Source organism: Trichoderma ghanense, assembly GCF_004382785.1.
Source record: "Trichoderma ghanense strain CCMA-1212 chromosome Unknown scaffold_24, whole genome shotgun sequence".
Classification (NCBI taxonomy): Eukaryota; Fungi; Ascomycota; class Sordariomycetes; order Hypocreales; family Hypocreaceae; genus Trichoderma; species Trichoderma ghanense.
The window spans coordinates 114,589-136,306 of record NW_027395687.1 but is presented as its reverse complement, the minus strand read 5'-3'; the positions used below and the strand labels follow the sequence as shown (position 1 = coordinate 136,306).

The 21,718-nt window shown below is 55.8% G+C and overlaps 7 protein-coding genes across 7 annotated transcripts; 4 read left to right on the top strand and 3 right to left on the bottom strand.

The window, feature by feature from the left end:
* Positions 1-634: 634 nt before the first annotated feature.
* On the bottom strand, positions 635-1,410 carry CCMA1212_010317 (uncharacterized protein; the record flags this gene model as incomplete). The annotated part of the gene is made up of 4 exons (XM_073707366.1): positions 635-776; positions 849-957; positions 1,010-1,318; positions 1,359-1,410. 4 exons carry the CDS (start codon positions 1,408-1,410, stop codon positions 635-637), a joined length of 612 nt encoding a protein of 203 aa, XP_073554148.1.
* A 603-nt stretch (positions 1,411-2,013) lies between these two features.
* Positions 2,014-3,654, top strand: CCMA1212_010316 (uncharacterized protein; the record flags this gene model as incomplete). Its single annotated transcript, XM_073707365.1, has 4 exons — positions 2,014-2,228; positions 2,604-2,804; positions 2,829-2,974; positions 3,274-3,654. Exons 1-4 carry the CDS (start codon positions 2,114-2,116, stop codon positions 3,652-3,654), a joined length of 843 nt encoding a protein of 280 aa, XP_073554149.1. The 5' UTR covers positions 2,014-2,113.
* A 1,075-nt stretch (positions 3,655-4,729) lies between these two features.
* On the top strand, positions 4,730-6,706 carry CCMA1212_010315 (Serine/threonine-protein kinase ksp1; the record flags this gene model as incomplete). Its single annotated transcript, XM_073707364.1, has 1 exon — positions 4,730-6,706. One exon carries the CDS (start codon positions 4,730-4,732, stop codon positions 6,704-6,706), a length of 1,977 nt encoding a protein of 658 aa, XP_073554146.1.
* A 1,066-nt stretch (positions 6,707-7,772) lies between these two features.
* On the bottom strand, positions 7,773-10,083 carry CCMA1212_010314 (Vacuolar amino acid transporter 1; the record flags this gene model as incomplete). Its single annotated transcript, XM_073707363.1, has 5 exons — positions 7,773-8,339; positions 8,409-8,474; positions 8,549-8,709; positions 8,775-9,832; positions 9,908-10,083. The coding sequence occupies 5 exons, from the start codon at positions 10,081-10,083 to the stop codon at positions 7,773-7,775; spliced, it is 2,028 nt and encodes a 675-aa protein (XP_073554147.1).
* A 1,122-nt stretch (positions 10,084-11,205) lies between these two features.
* CCMA1212_010313 (uncharacterized protein) lies at positions 11,206-12,065 on the top strand (the record flags this gene model as incomplete). Its single annotated transcript, XM_073707362.1, has 2 exons — positions 11,206-11,528; positions 11,606-12,065. The coding sequence occupies 2 exons, from the start codon at positions 11,206-11,208 to the stop codon at positions 12,063-12,065; spliced, it is 783 nt and encodes a 260-aa protein (XP_073554144.1).
* A 583-nt stretch (positions 12,066-12,648) lies between these two features.
* On the bottom strand, positions 12,649-14,906 carry CCMA1212_010312 (uncharacterized protein; the record flags this gene model as incomplete). Its single annotated transcript, XM_073707361.1, has 4 exons — positions 12,649-13,341; positions 13,462-14,389; positions 14,466-14,547; positions 14,777-14,906. 4 exons carry the CDS (start codon positions 14,904-14,906, stop codon positions 12,649-12,651), a joined length of 1,833 nt encoding a protein of 610 aa, XP_073554145.1.
* A 5,677-nt stretch (positions 14,907-20,583) lies between these two features.
* CCMA1212_010311 (uncharacterized protein) lies at positions 20,584-21,692 on the top strand (the record flags this gene model as incomplete). The annotated part of the gene is made up of 2 exons (XM_073707360.1): positions 20,584-20,837; positions 20,909-21,692. 2 exons carry the CDS (start codon positions 20,584-20,586, stop codon positions 21,690-21,692), a joined length of 1,038 nt encoding a protein of 345 aa, XP_073554142.1.
* Positions 21,693-21,718: the final 26 nt, after the last annotated feature.

Here is a 21,718-nt window from a genome sequence, read left to right as displayed (position 1 = left end):
TGTCGCCAGGGCACTTGAAACGCCAGAACCCGGCCAACCTTGGAAAGGTTTGTGTTACAGGCTCGACAATCTGCCGGTACAAGTACATACCTCGGCATCCTCATACTGTCCCTTGCTTAAGAGACAAGTACTCAAGCTGTGTAAGCTGCAAATTGCCCAATCTCGTCAATCAATCACGAAGCGCCTTTAGCAACAAAGTCTAATAATGACACGCGGCGACCGACGTGGCTTCTTTCAGGTACGAGCATCTGCGCGGGGAGCAGTATGGCGATTTAAAGTACTCCGTTTGGGAGGAGGCATTTCAGGTACGTCAACTTTAACATCTTACTGTACAGCGGAAGAAGGGGGGAGTGTCGATGGTAAATTGGGGACGGAGAGGCTATTATTATGCCATGCCAAGCATGTACTTGTACAGTTGATGCCATCATAAGGTCGTTATCGTATCAAGAACGATTATCACTTGGGACGTGAAAGGTGGTTGATACCACCAACACCTAAACCTCGACAGCTGGAGCCATTCATTGTTCACCAGCCTGGTCGTGTGCCCTCGATGCTCTGATCCAAGATAAGCTGCAGCAAAGGAAACGCGGGGGGGCTCAAGACGCATGTCAATTGGTGCCACGCAGCACTGCTGTCATGCTTTCTTCACCAACCTGTCGTCTCGCTTCTCACTCTGCTGCTGCTGCTGCTGCTGCTGCTGCTTCATTTGCGACGTGGACGGATGGCGATCCGCGGCCGGATTAACCGCCTTGTTGTAATCCTGCTGAGAGCGTGACCTGTACATGTCCGTGTCTGAGGTGTCTGTCTCTCTGCCGTGTCTACATACACGTATTCCTGCAAGTTCCTACAAGTACAGCATGTGTTTGGTGTGCGTGGACATGCCGTGAGCCTTGGGCCAATGATGGGCAGCGAGAGGCATTTGGGAGTCTCCTGGTGCTGATGGTGTGTGCTTCCGGGCTGCGTGCCGTGAGAGCAGAAACAATGAAGCCGTGACCAATGGACCGTTCACTGTCCAGGTCCTGCTTCATTCGACCTTCATCTTCAAGATGACTGATCTGGTTCATCACACAGGCAAAAGGGAGGGAGCCGTTGATGGTTAGGCTGTACAGTGCGTGTCTGCACAGATGGCACAGTCCAGTCACGCTGACCCTCGTCATTTCGTCGTCGTGTGGGGTCCGCCACCTGGCGTGACTGCCCAGACGGACCACGTTAGGACGCTGCTCGAGCCTCTGGGGTGCTGCTACCAAGCAATAGCGGCGCTTTGTCAGCGCCATCGAACGCACTTGATTGGCAGAAGCCCGCTTTCTCTCCTGTGTGACTAAGGTTTAGTAGTACTGTACCGTGGGGTGTCGCCGTACCTGCGCTGGCTGCTTGGGCGTTGGCACTGATGTTAGCGTCCCGTGTTGCCATGGCGGCCAAAGCGCTAACAATTGCGACTTGCCTTTTGTGTACTCGGACCCTTTCAATAGCATGAACTTCCAAGTTGTTGTCGGTCTCCATCAATTCCTCTTCATTCCAAGGACGTTAAGACTCCTTTTTTTTCGTCATCGCGCCTTAGTATGACTAACGGCACGTCACCCGCCAGCATTGCCGACTCGCGCACTTTGCGTGCTGAGTTGTTGAGTTGTTGAACGCTCATGCTCCAGCTCAGGTCCATGTTGTAACAAGTCCCCAGCCATTGCGTGGTCGCTCTCAGCGCTCACCGATGCGGCGCAGTTGCTCGGGTGGCCGCCACGGGTCTTTATTACAGTACGCGACCTACATGCTTGCAATGTCCTCCGCAAGTACCGCTACCCGTCTGAGGTACGAATATCAACCGGCATGCAGCCCGCGAATGATTGCACCGGCGTGGCCTGATCAGAAACACAGCGCGCATACCTAAGGTATCAACCGACATGCGAGCTGCAGTGCAGGCTGCGACCACGGAGTCCTCCGCGAGTTCTCTCCGGTCGGGCCTACATCGTTATTCTCGCCCAGCAACGGATGCATTTGACTTGCGTTGTTGCTCAAGAATGGACGAATCTGATACCTTAGTGCTCAGGGAAGGTAGGTAGTCGGTACGGAGCTGTACTCGTGCCTCAAGTCCACCGCAACGTGGCCGGGAACCTGCGCGATGCCCTCGTGCGAACAAAGCCCGCACGGTGCTCCGCAACGGGCCACGCGTGACACTTCGCACACTCCCTCAGCAGACATGAGCCCAAAGGCCCAGAACTGGCTGCACGCACTAGGTACGAGGGAAGCTCGTGGGGTCGGAGTACTCCGTGTAGAGCGGACGTCGAGGAGGATTGCGGAAACAGATCGCACGGTGCCCAACAAAACGAATCTGAAGGTGCAAAGTGCCTGAAGAAGGGGTGCTTTCACGGAGTACGGGAATACTTGCATGGGCCCCAAACACCGTGTTTGAAGCCTGGAGCTCGTACTGATGATACCCAACCTCGGGCTGTTGCACTGCCTGTACGAGTACGGCTATACATCGTATCGTCCCATATCTCTTGCTTGGCCCGTCCATCGTACGGTTCTTTGTGTGTGCTGCATGCCTTGATAAGGTACCTCTGTGGTCTGTTTGAGACTTCCAAGTCCTTTCAAGTTGTTGATTGCACCAGGCAGCTCGATATGCGGCCGGACCGAGTTTCTGTCGTTTCAAGTAGCTGTACTCAGTCGTACTCGCTTTCAGGCTACAGTACTGCACCTCAACCCAGACTCGAATTCATGCTGCACGCACCTTGAGGGCCGTGCCTGCCTGCACAAAAAGGTACCAAGTACAGTACCCTCCCCCGTACCTTGGGTGCTGCTCTCCAGTACAAGTACGCTCTAGCGCTGTGCCCCAGCACCCAAGGTAGAGTACACCTGGGCAGGTACTAAATGCACGGCGTGCTGTAGCGCCCTGTGGCAGCGCTTCAATGGGACGCAGGCTAGCGGGCTAGTGCGCTGCCCCACCACCCCCGGCGCCGCTGCTGGCAGGTTCTCGTGGCTCGTCCGCTCCTGCTCCAGGCACTAACGCGGCCCTGGCTGTACTCGTACCTCGTAGTCTACCTCGAGGCCGTATTGGGTACTGGGTACGTACCGCGCGGCGTGCGCTGCACACCCCCGTGCTTCCACCCTCTTCCACGGCCTCTTTACTCAGTCATTCCCTTTTCCCTCGTCCTCCTCGTCTTGTCGCCCTTCCTGTTCCCGATCCGTTACACTACTTGTACTTCTTCACTCCCGTCCCCCCATATCCTCCTTCCTCCCTGGCACTGCAACTGCTGTCCTCGACCATCTTCCCTCCCAAAGGCCTTCTTTCTCCTCGAGCTTGCGTCTCTCGTCAACCTCAAGTCTTCGTCGACTCTCGCCGCCGTTTGCATTGCATCGCATCGCATTCGCATCGCAAAGTTCCCCCCAAGCCAAGCCTCGCCCCGAATTCGCCACCTCGACGAACCCTCGCAAGCCTCGTCCAGCCAATCCGACTTGACCGGCCCGCCGCAACCGACAATAGCTGCAAAAGTCGTCGAGAGAAAGAAGGGTCCCTTTGCCCTGCACTATCCCCCACAGCGGTCTATCAAGCAGCCAGCGCCTCGTCCTCGGTTCCCTTCCCATCTTCCTATCCTCATTGACCTTGTCGTCGGCACCGCAAGCGCAGCTCTGTCAGCGTCTATCGTCCTGAGCGCCGTATAAGTTCAACTGCCTTCGCCGTTGCCAGCTGCCTCGGCCCTCCGCCCGTCGTTTGGTCATACCGGCCCCGGTCTCGGCCCGCACTCGACAAGCCTTCAGTCAATCTCGTCGTCGAGTCACACCGCGGATAGGCACAACTTCTCTTCTTCCCAACAGTGGCCTTTACCAGAAGCTCTCCTCAACCGCGCTCGCGAACTCGTTGCAACTCCTTCGCCTTGGTTGAGTCACCCCTTTTCAGCGAGAGCTACGCTCCGCTTCCGGCCACCGCCTCGGTTGGTCCGCCTCGTTGCTTCACTCTCGACTGCCACTCTCCCCCATCCCTCCTCGACTCCTCATCTCCAGACACTCTCGCCCACCTTTGCCTCTCTTGACGGATCCGACCCTCGCCGTCTTCTACTGTCTGCTGTCGACAACCGCCATCACAACCAGGCAATCATCACCGCCTCCACCAGTCGTTCATTGACGCACAACCCTCCTAACGCGACCTCGATGTCATAACGAATTCTCATCTCTTCCAAACTTTCTTCTCTATACGCAAGCCGCCCTTTCGGCATCTTGGCCACGGTTTCATCTCTTCGCGTCTCCTTTGTCTCTCTTATCTATCTATTTTATTATCAAATGCAAACCTGATACAGCAATCATCACTCCATCAGTCCACCAATCTCAGCAACCAGCCAACCAACTCATCAACAATTATCACGCGTGGCTACACCTGTCGTCTACTCCTTTCTTTTGTCTTCACGGCTTGTACATTTCCGTCGTCTTGTTTCGGTTCGTTCTTCTTTTTGCTGCCCTTGAGCAGTCTTCTTTCTCTTTTTTCCCCAGACCTTCTTGCCTAGTCGCAACCTTGCTTGTATAGAAACGTCGAACGCTTCTTTCATCCCAAGGCTGCGTCTTTATTCACGAGAAAACATAAGGGCATTCATCGTTTCTTTTTTACATATCTTGTCACCACACAAAACTCCTGTATAAATAAGTTTGCTCTTGTTTCTGCGTCTTATTTTATCCCCTCTTGTTTCTTCATCTTCACGTTTCTATTTTTACAATTTTTATTCCTTCATCTTCAACCTTCGTCAGCATGGAATGCTTGAGGAACAAGTTTACTGGTGGCCTCCTCCTTGATGGGGGTCGCTACCAGACCATCTCACCACTCAACCATGGCTCTTTCGGCATGGTCTTCATGGCCCAGGATCTCGTCTCCAACCAGGTGGTCGCCATCAAGTGTTTGACTAAGAAGTCTGCCGCAGGCGACACCGGTATTGAGCTTGCCGTCGATGACCGATCCGAGGAGTACGCTCTGCACAGCAGCCTCGGATCGCACCCGAACATTGTCAATCTGCTTGATACGTTCGAGACCGATGCTCACGTCTTCTTGGTCATGGAGTTCTGCTCCCAGGGCGACCTGTACGAGGCGATCCGCAACGGCCACGGACCCTTGGAGACCGAGCATGTTCGTCAGTTCATGCTCCAGCTGGTCGACGCAGTCGCGTACATCCACTCCAAGGGCGTCTACCACCGCGACATAAAGCCCGAGAACATCTTCCTCACTCAGGATGGTGCCATGAAGCTCGGTGATTTTGGCCTGGCCACCACCGACAAGTGGTCTTACGAGACCACCGTCGGCAGCGACAGGTACATGGCCCCCGAGCAGTTTGACTCGGCCGGTGCCGGGTACTCGCCCGCCGAGGCCGACATCTGGGCCATCGGGATCTGCCTCCTCAACATCCTTTTCTCTCGGAACCCCTTCACCACCCCCACCGAGGCTGACCCCTTGTTCCTCGACTTCTCCCGCGACAAGCAGAGCCTCTTTGATGTCTTCCCCAGCATGTCCCAGGACACGTACGAGGTCATTGTGCAGTGCATGAACTTGGATCCCAGGAAGCGTTCTCTTGAGGGCGCCCGGGATGCCCTCCTTCGCGTCGTGAGCTTTACGACGGAGGACGAGAGCCTCGATGACTTCTGCGGTGCTGAGAACCCTACCCTTGCATCCGCTCATCGTGAGCCTCTCCGGACTCCGTCGATTCAAACTCCGCACGTGGATGGAGGCGCGTTCCCGTGGACCAAGGCGCTTAACGAGACCCCTGCTCGCCGCCAGCTCAGTGCCATCCCCGACGACGAGAGCTATAGCGAAGATCTCTTCTCCAAGTCTGGGGAGACCACGGACTGGTGCTCTGCCTACGTCCAGACCCCCTCGTCGTCCATCATGGACACGCGCGCCATTGAGGCTCGCATGCGTGGCTTCCACATCTCTCGCCCGCCCCAGCCCAAGGCCCTGCCTAGCAAGGTCTCTCCCACTGCTGGCTCTCTGCCCATTGCCATGGGCAAGCCGTTCCCTTCCATGGCCTCCGTCTTCGGCATCCAGAAGGACACGGTCTCCAAGAGCTGGAGCGACATGTGGGACGAGGACGAAGAGGAGGAGCAGGAGCAGCAGCGAGTCAACGCACTTATGGAGCTCAACTCGCGCACCTGGAGCCACGAGAGCAACCACGGCCAGTCGGTGCAGAAGACGGAGCCCGTTCCCGCGGCTCACGTCATCAAGGGGGATGTGGACGACGACTTGGTTGCCGACGGCTTCTTCTTCCACGAGGCCTCACCGCCGACCACGCACCATGCCTTCACCATTACGCCGCGCTACTCTCCCCCCTCCAAGCGCGGCAACGGCGGCAACATTGACAAGTGGGCGGCGCTTGGTGAGCGTCGCAGGGGCCAGAACACCATCGGCGTTGAGCCCGAGAAGAGCCCCGGCTGGAAGCAGCGTCGGCATCTCGGGCTTGGATACAGCTACAACAGCAATGCCGGTCACCATCATTTCAACAATCACAACAAATCTTATGAAGCGGGCGTTTGGGATCATTTTTCTTCTTCTCACCATAGCAATTCTTTGAACACCACTCACAATTACAACAACAATGGCAACAACAACAACAACAATCACGGCAAGGGCTGGAGCAAGGATCGCCTCAAGGAAAATTCTTGGACAAAGGCTAAAGATTGGAACTGGCGCAAGGATAGGCGCACCGATCCGGGGGACGTTGAGTGGGTTGGCGGTTGGTAAAGGGGGGCTTTCCCTCCGTTTTCCCTTAGTGAGGGGGGGCCTCTTCAACCGTCAATCGTGGTTATCGCCGTCTTCGTTTTCGCTGGCATGGGAGGATAGATGGGAAGGAAAAGAGTTTTACAAGGAGCAGTTTGCTTGAAAAGCGCTTTGGACCAGGATCATGAGAAGACCAGTCGAACTTCGGCCTGCCGTCTCTGCATCGAGCCCACATTCAATCTCTTGGTTTGGGTTCTGCATTGTAGATGGGGGTTTGATCTTCGTCATCTGGATCCCATGATTTTCACGTCTTTTGAGAACAAAAATTCTTTTTTTGTTTTTGGTTTAGAGTACTATGAGAGCACTGCTGCTTTTGCTTTTTCTTGTGTGTGCCGGAGACGAAGGTGGCCTTGACTCGCTTTCTGCGTATGAATTATTTAACATGATAATATATACCAGAGGTTACCCACTCAAATCATGGTTCTGTCGCATGTGATGTATACCGAACATGTCCCATTCCGTTCATCCACCAACTTACGTTGTGACTCTGGTTGTGACTTAAAGGTAAGTTGTTTAACCACAAGCCCCTGAACCGTGTAGTGGCCATGGTATGCATGCATGCTTTGTCTACTTGAATCATTCAAGGTGGTCTCTATGCTCCAAGCCTTGTAATACCCTCCAAGTTGTGTCTTTACTGCAGCTGTGTTTTTGTCTTTTACTGCAGTTCTCGGCCCCTTGAACGACGTCTCTGCTGGGATCCTTCAGGTCAAAGGTGGCCCTGAAATACCAGGTATCGGAATGCTTCAATTGCCTAGTCAAGCAACATGAACCCGTGTATGATGATATCTAGGGCTTCTCTTTTGAAGAAGAGAAAGTCACATGCAAATGTCACAGATGCCAGCCAAGTCGCCATCAGCTACCAGGACGAACAACTCGGAATGAACCCTCATCTCCCGTAATGAAACATGGGTCCATAAGATGCCCAAGTCAAGTCGATACAGTTCGGATCAAGTTGATTCGAGCAAAGGACAGCAAAGTAAAGTTCAAACGGAATACGGAGAGAAATGTCAACACCAGTAGGCAATGCAGCTCAAACGCCAATCAAGTCCTTTGGCAAAAACGTCCACACCGTGCCGACGAGGCCCAGCACCGCAAACACCACCAGCAGGCACCGCAGCACGAAGCGCTCCCTCGGCGCCACGTCCTTGGCGTAGAGCTTGAGGTAGAAGGCAATGGGTAGCACGATGGCGATGAGCGAGCAGAGGGCCGCGCCGAGGAACGCGCAGACGGAGTCGAACGCAGGGAAGACGATGGAGATGAAGAGCAGGACGAGGACGATGACGACGCGGATGAGTGCGCGCTGGCACGAGCGGATGAAGGCGGCCGACGAGGACGGTGAAGACGGTGACGACTGCTGCTGCTGCTGTTGGAGGTTGTGGGCGGGATGCAGGCCGCAGAGGACGTCGGCGGTGGTGATGAGCGGCCGGGCGTTGAGCGGGATCTTGGTCAGCGGGATGATGGTGACGCAGATGCACATGAAGATGGTCAGGCCCTCGGGGAAGCCGGAGCTCTTGATGATGTTGGAGGTGATGGCGTCGCTGATGCCATCGCCAAACATGAGGATGCCGACAATGGCGAGGCAGGTATCGAGGACGTACTGCATTATCGTTAGCTGCTGCATCTCATGATCCTTGTTGTCATATAGGGGAGAAGAAGGACGGCGTACAGAAAAGGAAAAGGTGACGCCGACAGCTCGTCCCCATTTGTGCGGATGGCGCATATCTCGATAAATCTAGTGAATGTACGTTAGCAGCAGATCGAGAGCCACACAAAAGGTTTTTCACATATGAATCAGGGCCTTCTTACCGAGGGAAATACGGAGTGAGCCCCCCACGGACTCAACATCAGACCGTATGCCAGAGGCACCGCCAGCCAATTCTTGGGCAAAAGGTGCGTAGCAGCAGGCTCCCACAACGAGCCAGGGGTCTCCGTCTTGAGGAGGCCATCAGCAATGACGATGCACACGACTATAGGGCGAGCTTGTCAGTCCTGCTTCATGCGCCACACAAGGAAATCTGTTGTAGATACTCACTGCAAAAAGTGGAAAAGATGCCAATGACGCTGGTGTAGCTCAGCCAGCGCAGCGGCATGGTGTTGAGGACCAGGATGATGGCCGCGCAGATGCACTTCCAGACCTCGACGCTCGCCATGCCGGGCAGCAGCAGCGCGAGCGAGTCGGAGAACAAGATGATGAGGGCCACGCAGGCGGCGACGAGCTCGAGGGTGAAGAGGGCCGACACGATGATGCGGGCGCGGGCGCCAAACGAGATGTAGGCCAGGTCCGAGTACGTGATGAGGCTAGCATCGTACTGCATGCACTTGGCCAGGAGGTTGGCGGTATGCGAGGTGACGGCCGCCGTCACCGTCATGATGCCGAGACCGAGGATCCAGCCGCTCATCTTGAAGGCCAGCGGCAGGCTCAGCAAGCCAATGCCGATGAGGGCGTTGATGGAGTTGAAGATGGACTGCGGCAGGGTGCTCTGGCCGTCCACCGTCAGGACGACCTTGTTCCCCTGCTTGACCTCCTTAACCAAGATGGGCTGCTCCTCGCCGTAGGCAGCGTCCTCTTCTTCCTCCGGGGCCACCTCGCCCTCCGCCTGGCCCGCCGTCCGGACGATGGAAGGTCGGCGCCGAATCATGGACGGCCCGCCTATGGTGCCGTAGCCGCCGCTGCGGTAGGAATCGTAGCTGCCGATGATGGACGGCGTCGACAGGTACGGAGACGTCCCAAAGATGCTGGACTGGGCAGACGCGCCGGGCAGTCCCCCCATCTCCTCGTCGACAGCTTTCCCCTCGCCGTCTCTGCCATGCGAATCGTCGGCGGCATTGTTGCTCGACCCGGCAAAGGGACTCCCCAGGCGCGGCGACTCGCCGGCGCCGAGGCTGTCGTAGCTCGTCGAGAAGACGGCGTCGTCGCCGGCCATCTGCTGCTGCTGATCGGGGTTAAAGACAAGGCTCGGGCGGCGAGGGAGGACCTCGGGAAAGGCCGCGGCGCGCTGCCAGCTGCGGGCAAAGTTCTTGAAGCTGTTTACGCCGCCCACGTCCCCCATGGCGGCGAGACGGTCGGTGACGGAGGGCCTGACGGCAGGGCTCAATTATTCTATTTAGCGATCCGTCTGATTGAGCGGCGGCGAAACAAGAGAGGAAAATCGAGGGTCAGCTTACCTTCTGCCGTCAATGTCTCGACCGTCGGGATGCGCGCCACCATCGTCAGCGTCATCATGGTCATCGAGCAGCGGCCGGTCCTCTGCGAACGGGCTCGACGAGACGCTGCCGGTTGGGGACGGCGTGCCATCGTACTGGTCCCATGTGGTTGGATTGTTCCTCGAGGGCGGCGCCATTTGGCTGCCGGGACCGCGCTGCTCGTTTGTCAGTTGCTGTAAGCCGAGTGGGTGGTGGCGATGGTAAACGAGATCAGCTTTCTGTGAGGGTTCTCTGAAGGAGGAGGAGGAGGATGAGGAGGATGATGACGGTGATGAAGACGCAGAGACGCTCGTCCGGGCTGTACAGAAAGTTGGAAAGTCTTCAGAAGGACGGCACCCTTTAAAACGAAGCTGGCATGGGATTGTGATCGACGGAGACAGAGCAATGTGCGGTGAATCAACGAACAAGGGAAGCAATGAGGAAAAGAAGAGAAGGGAAAGGAAGAGAAACGGGGAGCGATCCCCAGCCCTGGCCGTGATGCATGCAAGATCCGATCCAGCGCGTGAGGGGTGCCACCAACCAAAACCCCCCTCTATCTCTCTATCTCTACCTCCCTCTCCATCTATCGCTGTGTCTCCATCTCCTCTGTCGCATTGACCGCAAAACAGTCATGTCGTCTCTCTCTCTCCAGTATTTGCGCTAAAACAGCAGATGATGCTGAAATAATACCGCAAGATCATACCTAGGCAGGTATCTAGCTTGTGCTACTAGTAGTAACGGTAATATATAGTAGTAACAATAGCAAGCAAACAGCGAGTCAATGAGACAAGGAAGGGATCGTTACTCGAGAGAAACCACACCGAGCCGGAGCTTGCAGTCGGGCTGCAGCCAGGCTAAGCTGCACTTGGCCTCTGGGCTCATGCATCATGCCGAGAAAAGAGGAGCGAGCTTATCTTGCTTAATTTGTTCCTCAATTGGGTGTCTTCCCCAAGGTAATGATAGATCGATCACACACTACCACTATCGCCAACCGGCTGCCATGCATCACCATCGTCATAGCACTCACTGCCTTGCTCGATATTGGCATTCAACCACGATTGATGACCGCTTTTCATCTTATAGTATTCATCTCGATTTGCAATAGCTACGAATAAGCATGCATCAACCATCCCATCTTCCCCATACGCTAACACCACCCCAGCTCCCTTATCACCTCTTATCTAAAAAAACATTCAACTCCATCATCTCCCAGCGTCACCTCTCCACCAAATAAACCCCATACACACACAACACCACCACCACCAACAAATCCCACAACCATGAACTCACCATCATCACAACCACCACCTTCCACCTCCTCCTCCCCATCATCCTCCCTCTCCCCCCTCCTCCCCATCCTCAACGCCTTCAACCACCGCCACCACAACCAGCACCGCCTCGCCCACTGGTGGCCCGTCTTCCGCATCCTGCGCCGCACCCTCCGCGCCCTCGTCGACGACCTCGCCCTCCCTTCGTCTTCTTCTCCTTCTTCCTCCTCCTCCTTTACCTCAACATCACGCGCTCGTCGCGAGGCTTCTTCCCAATTCTCACCTCCTCCGCGCGCAATCTGGCTCAGCAAGCACTTTATCTCCAGAGCATACATGTACGTCCCTCCTCAAAGCCAAAGAAATCTCATGAAACCAAGACTATCACTCCAGACTGACAATCCTTCAAAAACAGCGCCTTCTCCCAACTCGCCGCCGACAATCAACACGCCCCCCTAGGCCTCCTCCTCCTCGCCATCCTCTCCCGCGTCCACGCCGTCCTGTCCCAGCTCCTCGACCACACAACCTCCACATCCACATCCACCACCACTCCCTCTACAACAAAAACACCTTCCAACTCAAACAATCGTTCCGTCGACGCATCAAACCAAGATAAAGGCATCGCCATATCACGCGAAACACACACCCCGCCCGTACAACCAACAGAACGTCTACGAACCCTGCAAACAACAACCAGCGCACGGCATTCCTCCGATGAGCCGCGTAGCAGGGACGCCGATCGAGAGGCTGTAACTACAAGAAAGCTTTCCAAAACGAAATCGAAAGAGGCATCGCCGAAAGACGACCAGAAGAAGAAGAAAAAGAAGAAGGCGAAGGGAGACGAGCTGTCAAGCCTCTTTGGATCGTTGGCATAAAAAGCCAGCCATACCAAGAAGTTCAGACGGAGAAAACGCCGCCATTGGAGAAACACTTGCGTATTATCATATCATCTATCCAGCATTATACCCCACGTTTCGCCCATACACAAGCATCATACCCGGATTTTCAGCATTGATTTCTCATACAGCCTTCTAATACGTCCAAAAGGGGAGATCTCGAAATCAAAACGGTTAGAGAAAAAAAAAAGGCATCTTCATTACCTGGATACAAACTAGGCGGATTTTTCAATAAAGACCAAAGAGAAACGATACCAACGAATTAGTAAACCCTGCTTGGCCTCTCCTCATACCCGTTACATGTTCAAAAAAAAAAGAAGGGGCTGTGCTTTCCCACCTATGCGCCAGCCTCCGTACGTTAAATAATAACCACCGCCCCGCGTGATATTGCCTCGTAACACGTATTCCAAGGTATAAAGAGCAGATTGGGCGACAGTTCGTCCTATTCCTGATCCTCTCCAAACCCGCCCCGCCCTTTCCCCAAAACTTCCACGACTGATGCTGCTCCCGGGCCTCGCCACTACTGCCCTATCCGCCTTCTCCGTCTCCGGTCGCCCATAACCTAATAAGGGCGGTAAGACCAGATGCGGGCCTTCATGTCACCGGAACCAGTCGCAAAGTAGCCGCCCTGGGGACTGGGGGCTACCGAAATAACGGAGTTCTTGTGTCCCTGGAGCATGAGCTGTGTTGTTCCCGTGCGGGGGTCCCAGAACTGAACGCCGCGGTCCTTGGAGCCGGACAGGACCCAGTTGGCGTCGGGGGTGAGCGCAACGGACAGGACAAAGTCTCGGTGGCCCTCAAACGTCTTGACACACTTGCCGCCCTTGGTACCAGAACTGGGAGGGCCGCGAGGCGAGCTGAGCTCCCACATCTTGATCGTACGATCCAGACTGCCGCTGACCAGGTCCTTGCCGTTGGGCGAAAAGGCCACCGAGTAGACGCTGTCCTTGTGCCCATCGGGTCCCTCCAGACGCTCGACCAGGAAGCCCGTCATGATGTCCCAGACACGAACGCTCTTATCCAATGAGCCGGCGGCGACGAACTGCGTGTCGGGAGAAATGGCAACGGTGGTGACGCCGTCCTCTATCGTCAGCGTCAGGGTGTTGGTGCCCTGCTCGATGTCCCACAGACGGACAGTCCTGTCACCACTGCCCGAAGCGATGGTGCGGCCGTCGCGCGCAAAGTCAAGCGAGTAAATGTCCTGCTCGTGGCCCGAGAAGTGGTTGCGGATGGTTCGAGTGGCAATGTCCCACACCTAGGAGAGATTTATAATTAGCAAATGTTCGTCTAGAATCTGCAAGGGGGGCGGACTGAGCAAGGCATATATGTGCTAAGCCCACTTCCCCCCCTCTTTTGAACACTCTGTACTGCTTACCCGAATCAACTTGTCTTCAGCACCGGTAGCCAGATATCGGCCGTCGGGGCTGAAGCAGACGCTGCGAATGTACAGGTCGGCAGCCATATCGGTGGCATTATGGTCCTCCAAGACGCAGACCTTTTCGCCCGTCTGGACGTCAAAGATCTGGGCCGACTTGTTGCAGCCCGTGGCAACATACTTGCCGTCGTGGCTGAAGCGGACACAGCAGACGACGCTCTCGTGGGTCAGGGAATGGACCAGGTCGACGTCCAGGACGCGCTGGACCTGCGGGTTGAAGATGGCGTACCAGTCGTTGCCCGTCTTCTTGTTGTGAGGGGCGACGGCGTCGACCTCGAGATCGCCGAGGGCGTTGCTGATGGGAGGGGGAGGCGCTCGGGGGCCCCCCATGCGAGCGTGGTCGGGAGTCGGGTGGCTCACTTGCGGGGACTGGGCATTACCGGGATACGGCACGGGCGTGTTGATCTGGGGGGTCGCAGGCCCGACAGCATTCGGAGGACGGCCAATGCCTCGTCGGCCCGGACCAGGCGAGGCCGTGCTTGGGGGCGGCTGAGGGCCCATGCCGTTGGGGCCCTGAGGATAGGCCTGCTGCTGGTACGGAGGCTGCTGCTGCGGCGGCGGCTGCTGTTGCTGCTGCGGCGCGTTAGGGTGCGGGGGCGGGACGGGCAGTCCTGGAGGGCCTTGGGCCATCTGGTGGTGGTGAGGGCCCATCTGCTGCTCTTGGGGAGGAGCCTGGGGCTGAGGCGGCGCAAGGCCTCCCTGGTTGCCGCCGGCCATGATGCCGCTGAAGAGGCCATTTCCGGGCGCGATCGAGGGAGGCTGCTGGGAGGGTCCGGCGTGCTGAGGAGGGCCCTGGAGACCTGCCTGCGGAGCTCCCTTGCGAGCGACCTCGAGCTGATGCCGCAACATGTTGATCTCCTCCTCGTATCTGTTTGCCACGCACAAGAGAGGATGATATTAGCGCGGTCCCCGCGATGTCGTGCTGGCCATGTAGACGTGCTTACTTTTGCTTGAGCGTCATGTGGGTTTGCTCCATGGCGTAGACCTTTTCTCGCACCAGCTGCATTTCGCTGACCTGCGCTGAGACTAGATTCCATCTGTTAGCCAGCGATTCCAGTCCACAACGTATATGCTGCTTGTGATTGATTTTTCATCGCCATCCATCGTCTTCCTCCTTCTCCTTCTTTGCTTCTTTTCCCTTGTTATGACGTCCACCTCTTTGCATGTGCGTGCGTTTGCTTCAACATTCCAAATAGCCATGGCGCACACCTGGGGCCTGCTCAGACGGTATCTGCGGGGGAAGGGAAAGGCGTACTCTGATGCTCAAAGTTCTCCGTCTGGCGCTGCTGGCTATCGAACTCGGCCCTGATCTGCTCCAGCAGCTCGTTGAGGCGAGCATTGCCGGGGGGCACAGCGCCCATGCCGCGATGGGAATACATGGACATGGTTTTGGCGGGTTGGGTCGATGGATCGGGACGCAAGCTCGTGCGAAGGGGAGTCGGTGCCGCGAAAAACTTGCGCGACGACTGCTTGAACGTTTCCGCTGTCGCCTGGATCCGGAGACCAGCAGGCGTGTTAGCCGGGGGTTCGAGATTCCGACGTGGCTCTATCGAGGCCGTAAATCAAGGCACCCTCCTAGAAAGAGAAGAAAAAAATTGTCCCCCCAGAAACGGGAAGTGACGAAATTCCAGCTCGACCGGCCGAGGCTGACGATGGAGGCGGTAAATGGAACACAGGCGGCGGATGAGAGAGTAGCTCGCAGCTTGAGCGCAGGATCGCGTGTCTGCGGCACGGCAGACGTGATTCGATGCGATGCGTGGAGGTGTTGTGTCAGAGGAGGAGGCAAAGGAGAGAGAGAGAGAAGGAAAAAAGGTGAGAAAAGGAACCTTGGAGGTACAGCGTCGCGGCTGGGGGAATAAGGTAACTTCGGTGGAGCGCTAGAAGCGAGCAGGCGTCTCGTCTCGGGGCTCGTAGCCTGACCACACAAGCAGAACAGAGCAGAGGCGCTGGCTCAAGGGGGGGGGGCGCCTCGTTGTACATGCAGCCCAAGTCCAGACGACCGCCGCATGTACCTGGCGGTACTTTGGTGACGGCGCTCCACTGCACGCGCCACAGCGGACTGGGGGATCCTCTCTGCTGCTGCGGCACCACCCACAAGTACCGCGCTGTACAGGCGACAGGGGTGCCAGGTCCTCCCGGCTAGCCTGGCCCCAGCGTTGGTGGAGTCGCACAGAAGCTCGGGCCCTTTTTCTCTTCGCTGTGTGTCTCTTCTAGCTCTCATGTCTTTTCCTTCTCCGTTTTAGGAGTGTTTCTGTTTTCTTCTTAGGAGGGTGTGCAGCAGCGCGGGCCGACAACAAATCGATACGACAGCCATGGGCTTTGGGCTTTGGTGCTCGCGGCACGGAGTACCGCCTGCTCGCCGCAAGGTACACCCGGGCAGACAGCGAGGTAGCACGGGTTGGCCGCGCTGGAGACGGGACACACTGGGGTGGCATGCCTCTTCACCTGGGGTTACACACGGACAGAAGAGAAGTCGTGGTGATACCGTCTTCTGTACGAGCGAGAACTCGTAGCAAGCAATGAGTACATGTAATGTGATGTATAGAGGCAGACTCGACGCACATGCATGCACATGCACGCGCACGAGACTCTTGTCAACTGCATATTACGAGTTAAACAAGTATCACCTCGGTTAAGGAAGCCACAATGCAATAATTAATAGCATAAGTAGTTGCCCTCTTTCTGTCTTCTTACGTACCATATCTTGCCTTGACTCCTTCCTCCAGACACCGAGTCCGTTTCAACAGCCGTCCCTCTCGCGTCATCACCATTTCCTGCCTTTGCATGTCATGTACTCCCCTGTGTTCCGTCCTTCCGTAATCAATGCTCCGCAACCTGCATGTACCTGTAAGCGCCTCTCAGCCCCCCCTTCAAGCGCGACCCCCCTCTCGACTTCCTTCCTCGCCGTCCATCCTGGCTCCAAATCCGCCGCCAGTTCCCCAGCAGCAGGGCAGGTGCAGAGGCCCAGCCCGGGACGGTGGGGCATCTGAGTGTTTGAAGTTTCTCTAATCATTTCCTCCGTCCCTCTGGATGGCAGCTCTCGCAGAAAGACACCAGATTTGCTAACGCGCAGTACCCACCCTCAGCTAAGCAGATACCTCACCAGCACTGCTATCCCGGTCTGGGAGCGGCTCACGCAGGAAGCAGGGATGCAAGGTGGGCACCGAAGTGGGCTGCAGCAGGTGGAGCACCCAAACCCACCAAAGCTGACTCCACTCCGGTCCCAGCGCTGGCAGGGGGGCTAGTGCGTGTGGGCCGGCCGAGCCTAACACCAGCCACAGCCCAGCCGATTCCCCCATAGCAAGCCTGTAGTACTTTGCACTTGTACCTGAGGACGGGCTCCGCTCTGCACGCTATCCGATTTGCGGCCTAGATCCGCTCGCATGCTCTGCTCTCTGTTGTTTTGAGCGAAGCTGCCACTTGGTACACACCTTACCTTCAGATGTCGACGCCTTGACCCGATCAATATCCGCGCCAGGAGACGGGCGCCATGTGCACCACCCGGGCTGGAACCCGCGAGGCAATTGCTCGCATCACGACGACAAGCAGTACCACTAATTGAAGCACTGGTACTGGTTCACTTGCTCAACTGCGGCCATGGAAGCTCGGGTTGATGTCAGGATATTGATGCTGGCCCTGGAGCAGGGAAAGAGAGAGAGAGCACTTGGTCTGTTTTTGTGTTTGCCTGTCTGCTTGAGGAACCGTGGATGTTTCGTTTCATCTTCCACTCTTCGTTGTACGATTCATCGCTGCTCCCTCCATCCTCTTTCCCCATTCCACCATGGCCGTTTGTGGGCAAATGCCACCATCCTCATCCTATTTGTCACCCACGGCGGCACCAGCTCTCTTTTCTCACACACAAAATGCTTTCCCGGCGAGCCACATGAGGCTGAGGGAGCCAACTGGAGAAATGTCTTGGCAGCCTTGTTTGCTCGTTCGTTCGGGGACTGTTGAGTGTCCAGTCGGGTGATGCAGAAAGACCTGCTTCGTCGTCTGTTGGTTCGTGTGTGCACACGTGTCACACGCTCTTTGTCTTCCGTCTATTACTTCCTGTAGTTGCCTTCTGCATCTACGCACATACAATATCTTGTTACTTTCTGCGTTCCCCGTTTGCCATTGCTGGGATCATCACCCCCCATCTCGTCTATTGGTAGGATTGGCCATCTGCGGCTTACGGTAGCCGCGTGAAAGGGGGGTGCTGCCAGCGATCCTCCAATGCAACGAGGTGTCAGGTGAATGTACGAAACATACGCCTGTCTGTGTGCACATATGTCTTGGAAGCTCATCAATGACATGCGCCTACCTCTCTCGGGTGTGGATGCTGGCTTGTGCTCTGAAAACGCTGTCTAGGATATAATTAGGGGACGGGATGGTTTCTGTTCCAGCGTGACGGTGTCTCTTGAGGGGGTGTGGCCTAGTGGCGGCAGCGTCCAACAAGCATCATGATCGCGTTCCTTATGATACTACTCACATACCATCATGTGGCCATCGTCGGACAATGGCAAGTAGAATTCTGCTTCTGTACTGGCGATGCAACGGCGAGCAAGTCAAAGCCAGACAGCATCGAGGATGAAGGAATTGCTAGAATGCTGGATTACCCGAGTCGGAATTTGACAGTGGCTTGCATATATGGCTTGCAGTATCCGAACTTGTGGTGTGTCGATGCCAACCCCTCTACCAAACACCAGGCGAGAGGGTGTCCATCATCCACGCCCTCTCACTCGTACTACTGTATACACATCAACACTTCTGTGCCATGTTCGCTGTGGTTGCACATGCAATGTCTTATATGCACCACAGCCGTGACGTGGGTATCGGAAGCAATCGCCTTTGCAGATGGTGAGAGCCACCGACTTGTGAGATGAGCAAGAGCAGATGCGCGTTCCGACATCGATGGCATCCACTTACCCTGTATGTGCACGATCTGAATTTCATCCAAAGTCTCTGCAGGAATCTAATTCATGATGTCAGGATAGAGAACATAACTTGGGTATCGAGTGCGTCGGTTGGTAATAGGGTAGGCTCGGCCGATTATACCTGCGGAACATGATTCGGTATCACCACATTGATGACGCTGCCCATTGTTTGCCCGTTCGCGCTCTGAGGCAAGACATCAAGCTCGCTCCATTCCGATTACATCAAACTCGCGAACAGAACCACCCCTAGCACAGGCGCTATCACTTGTAAGTTCACCCGGCAACCTTTCCAGAGTTTTCCAAGGCTAGGGCCGGGAATCTACCCGCAATTAATCAAGGCCCCAGGGTGGTGCATCCTGGGCCGCCGATTGGGAAGGGTAAAAAGGACAGAAGCTCCTGGGACGGATTGCTAAGCTGGAATCAATCTCGGCATCGTGCCGACCGGATTTCACCGTAATACCGCGAAAGGGGATTGCTGCCACGATCTGAGCGCTCGGCAACCACGGAGCGGAAGACGTTGCTCGGATAGGACCAAGGGAGCTAGCTGCCTGAATACAAGGCATCATCCGCAATCAAACAACAAGAAAGTACTATGTTGAGACCAGACTCGCTCTTCTCTTTCTTCACGGCTTTGCTGCTTTCACAGATAAAATAATTTTCACAGGGCCGCCCTCAGCCAGTCGTACCATGAGGACTTCCTAGCTCATCACGGGAAGCCGCCGTAACAGCAGATAGATTCTGTATCCTTTGATATGGGTTGCGACCATTTTAATTGCATAAAGGCTGTGCGGCCAAGTTGAAGAGTGATGTTTCCTGTAGACGAAATTTCGTTTCAGTTACTTTTTGCTGGTTCGAGTGGCCCAACAGAAACGTGTTCGGCGGCATTTGATGTATACTAGTAGCGATCAGAAGGCAGGGCGCAGTGTGGGTGGGCATCGCAGGCTCGAAGGATGATGAGCAAACCCGAAGCTGGCCTCGCGCTGTCGATAACCGATTTAATTGCACCCGTTGTTGACTGGCCTCTGATTTGCCTGCTCATCTCATACAGCACCAAACGCGTTTCTTTTTTTTTCTTCTTCTTTTTTTTTCCCTTTTTTTTTTCTTTCTTTTTTTTTTTTTCTTAGATAATCGCTGCAAAAGCATGTCCGTCACGCATGGAGGGAGAGGCAAAGAAGAGGGAGGGAGAACAACAAGATGAAGAGTACGAGTTCCTGGCACATGGCGCGTATTCGTGTTCTTATCGATACGAATGCGACCGCATGCCCCGCAAGAAGGCGCAGCTTAGCTAAGGCAAGCCCGCCAATCCGGCGCTACGCCTCAGCCTTTCAGGCACCATCCCGCTTGATTATCAGCACATTCCAGCTCCCTCTCTGGCCACCTCGGCTCCGCTCGGGGGATGGACTCCCCATTTTCGACGCGCTCGATTCGGAGAGCCGTAGATGTTCGGACATTTCGTTTTGCCTTGGAGCGAATCGCAGGACAATCACACCACCAGCTGGCGCCGGATCGCTGCTGCTCCGTGAAAGGGGTGGAGGCGGCGAGCAGGAGTGCCGTCGAGTCACTCCTGGTGATCGAGGGATCGATAGGCTATATATAACGTACGTACGGAGTATGTGTATCGGTATATACAATGAGAGAAGCAGCAAAAGGTCTTGCCCAGTATCTTTTTAACTTTGCTAGGCAGCTTCAGCTTGTTGCTACAATACCTTGGTTGATAGTTGATAATCAGCCATTCGCCTCCTTGAGCTCTCAGCTCTCGACTGACACAAGCCACCATCAAAACCAGCACCAGCACCAGCATCAAACATCAGACGGTCATTTACCACGCTTATCTGATCGATCTTCCTGCCACTGAACCTCGCTCTTCTGTTGCGCCGAACCTCAATCGGGATCCGCGTTGCACCCCTGAACTCGCGCCCCAGTTTTTATTTTTTTCTCGCTCTCTACAGTATCAACGTCGATTCCCTCCCCCCCGGACCATCGACTAGGCTCCGTACTTAAATTGGTCCTCGCTCGCTGCCCGCGACTCGACCGCAAAACCCCGTCGCCTCCGAAACCTGCGAACCAAGCAGCCACCTCTTGTTCAGCTGTCCTGGTCCTTTCTTTTCTCCTCTTTGCCTTGCCTTTTCCCTCCGGTCTGCCCACCATGGATGTCGTGCTGGAGCTCACCGACACCTTCATCGCCGACCACGTCTACGCCTGGCTGTTCCCTCTACAGCCCGCGCCGTACGACTTCCCCAAGGCGACGGCGGCCAATTCCTCGGCCCAGGCCTTTTCATCATGGACCTACAAGCCCGCGACCAAGTATTTCCAGGTCGAGCCTTTCCAGGCCGCGTACATGAGCTCCTTGCCCCGAGATAACGTCTGGCGCCAGGCGGCCACGCTCTTCTTCATCACATGGTACGGCGCCCTTTGGCACATCTGGGCGACGCCCCAGATACACATTACAGTCTGGCTAACAATTGGGACAGGATCTTTGGCCTCGTCGTCTACTTCATCTTCGCCACCCTCTCCTACGTCTTCATCTTCGACAAGCGCACCATGAAGCACCCCAAGTACATCAAGAACCAGATCTGGCTCGAAGTCATCCAGACCAACAAGTCGATGCCCTTCATGTCTCTCCTCACGGCGCCCCTCTTCCTGCTCGAGGTCCGCGGCTACGGCAGGCTCTACGACACCACCGCCGAGGGGCCCGGCATGTGGTACAACATCCTCCAGTTCCCGCTCTTCCTCGTCTTCACGGATTTCTGGATCTACTGGATTCACCGGTACCTGCACCACCCCCGGGTCTACAAGCACCTGCACAAGCCTCACCACAAGTGGATCATGCCCACGCCCTACGCTAGCCACGCCTTCCACCCGGTCGACGGCTTCGCCCAGTCGATCCCCTACCACGTCTTCCCCTTCATCTTCCCGCTGCAGAAGATGGCGTACGTCTTCCTCTTCGTCTTTGTCAACTTCTGGACCATCATGATCCACGACGGCGAGTACCTCACCAACAACCCGGTCGTCAACGGCGCCGCCTGCCACTCGCTGCACCACTCTCGCTTCGAGGTCAACTACGGCCAATTCTTCACTGCCTTTGATCGCCTGGGCGGCACCTACAAGATGCCCGAGGCCTGGATGTTCGAGAAGGAGGTCAAGATGTCCCAGAAGAAGTGGAAGGACGAGGCGGAGGAGGTCGATGCCACCGTCAAGGAGGTCGAGGGCTCCGACGACAGAACCTACGTGCCCGAGACCAAGAAGACCAACTAAGTTGCCGATTCTTTTTCTTCTTCCTT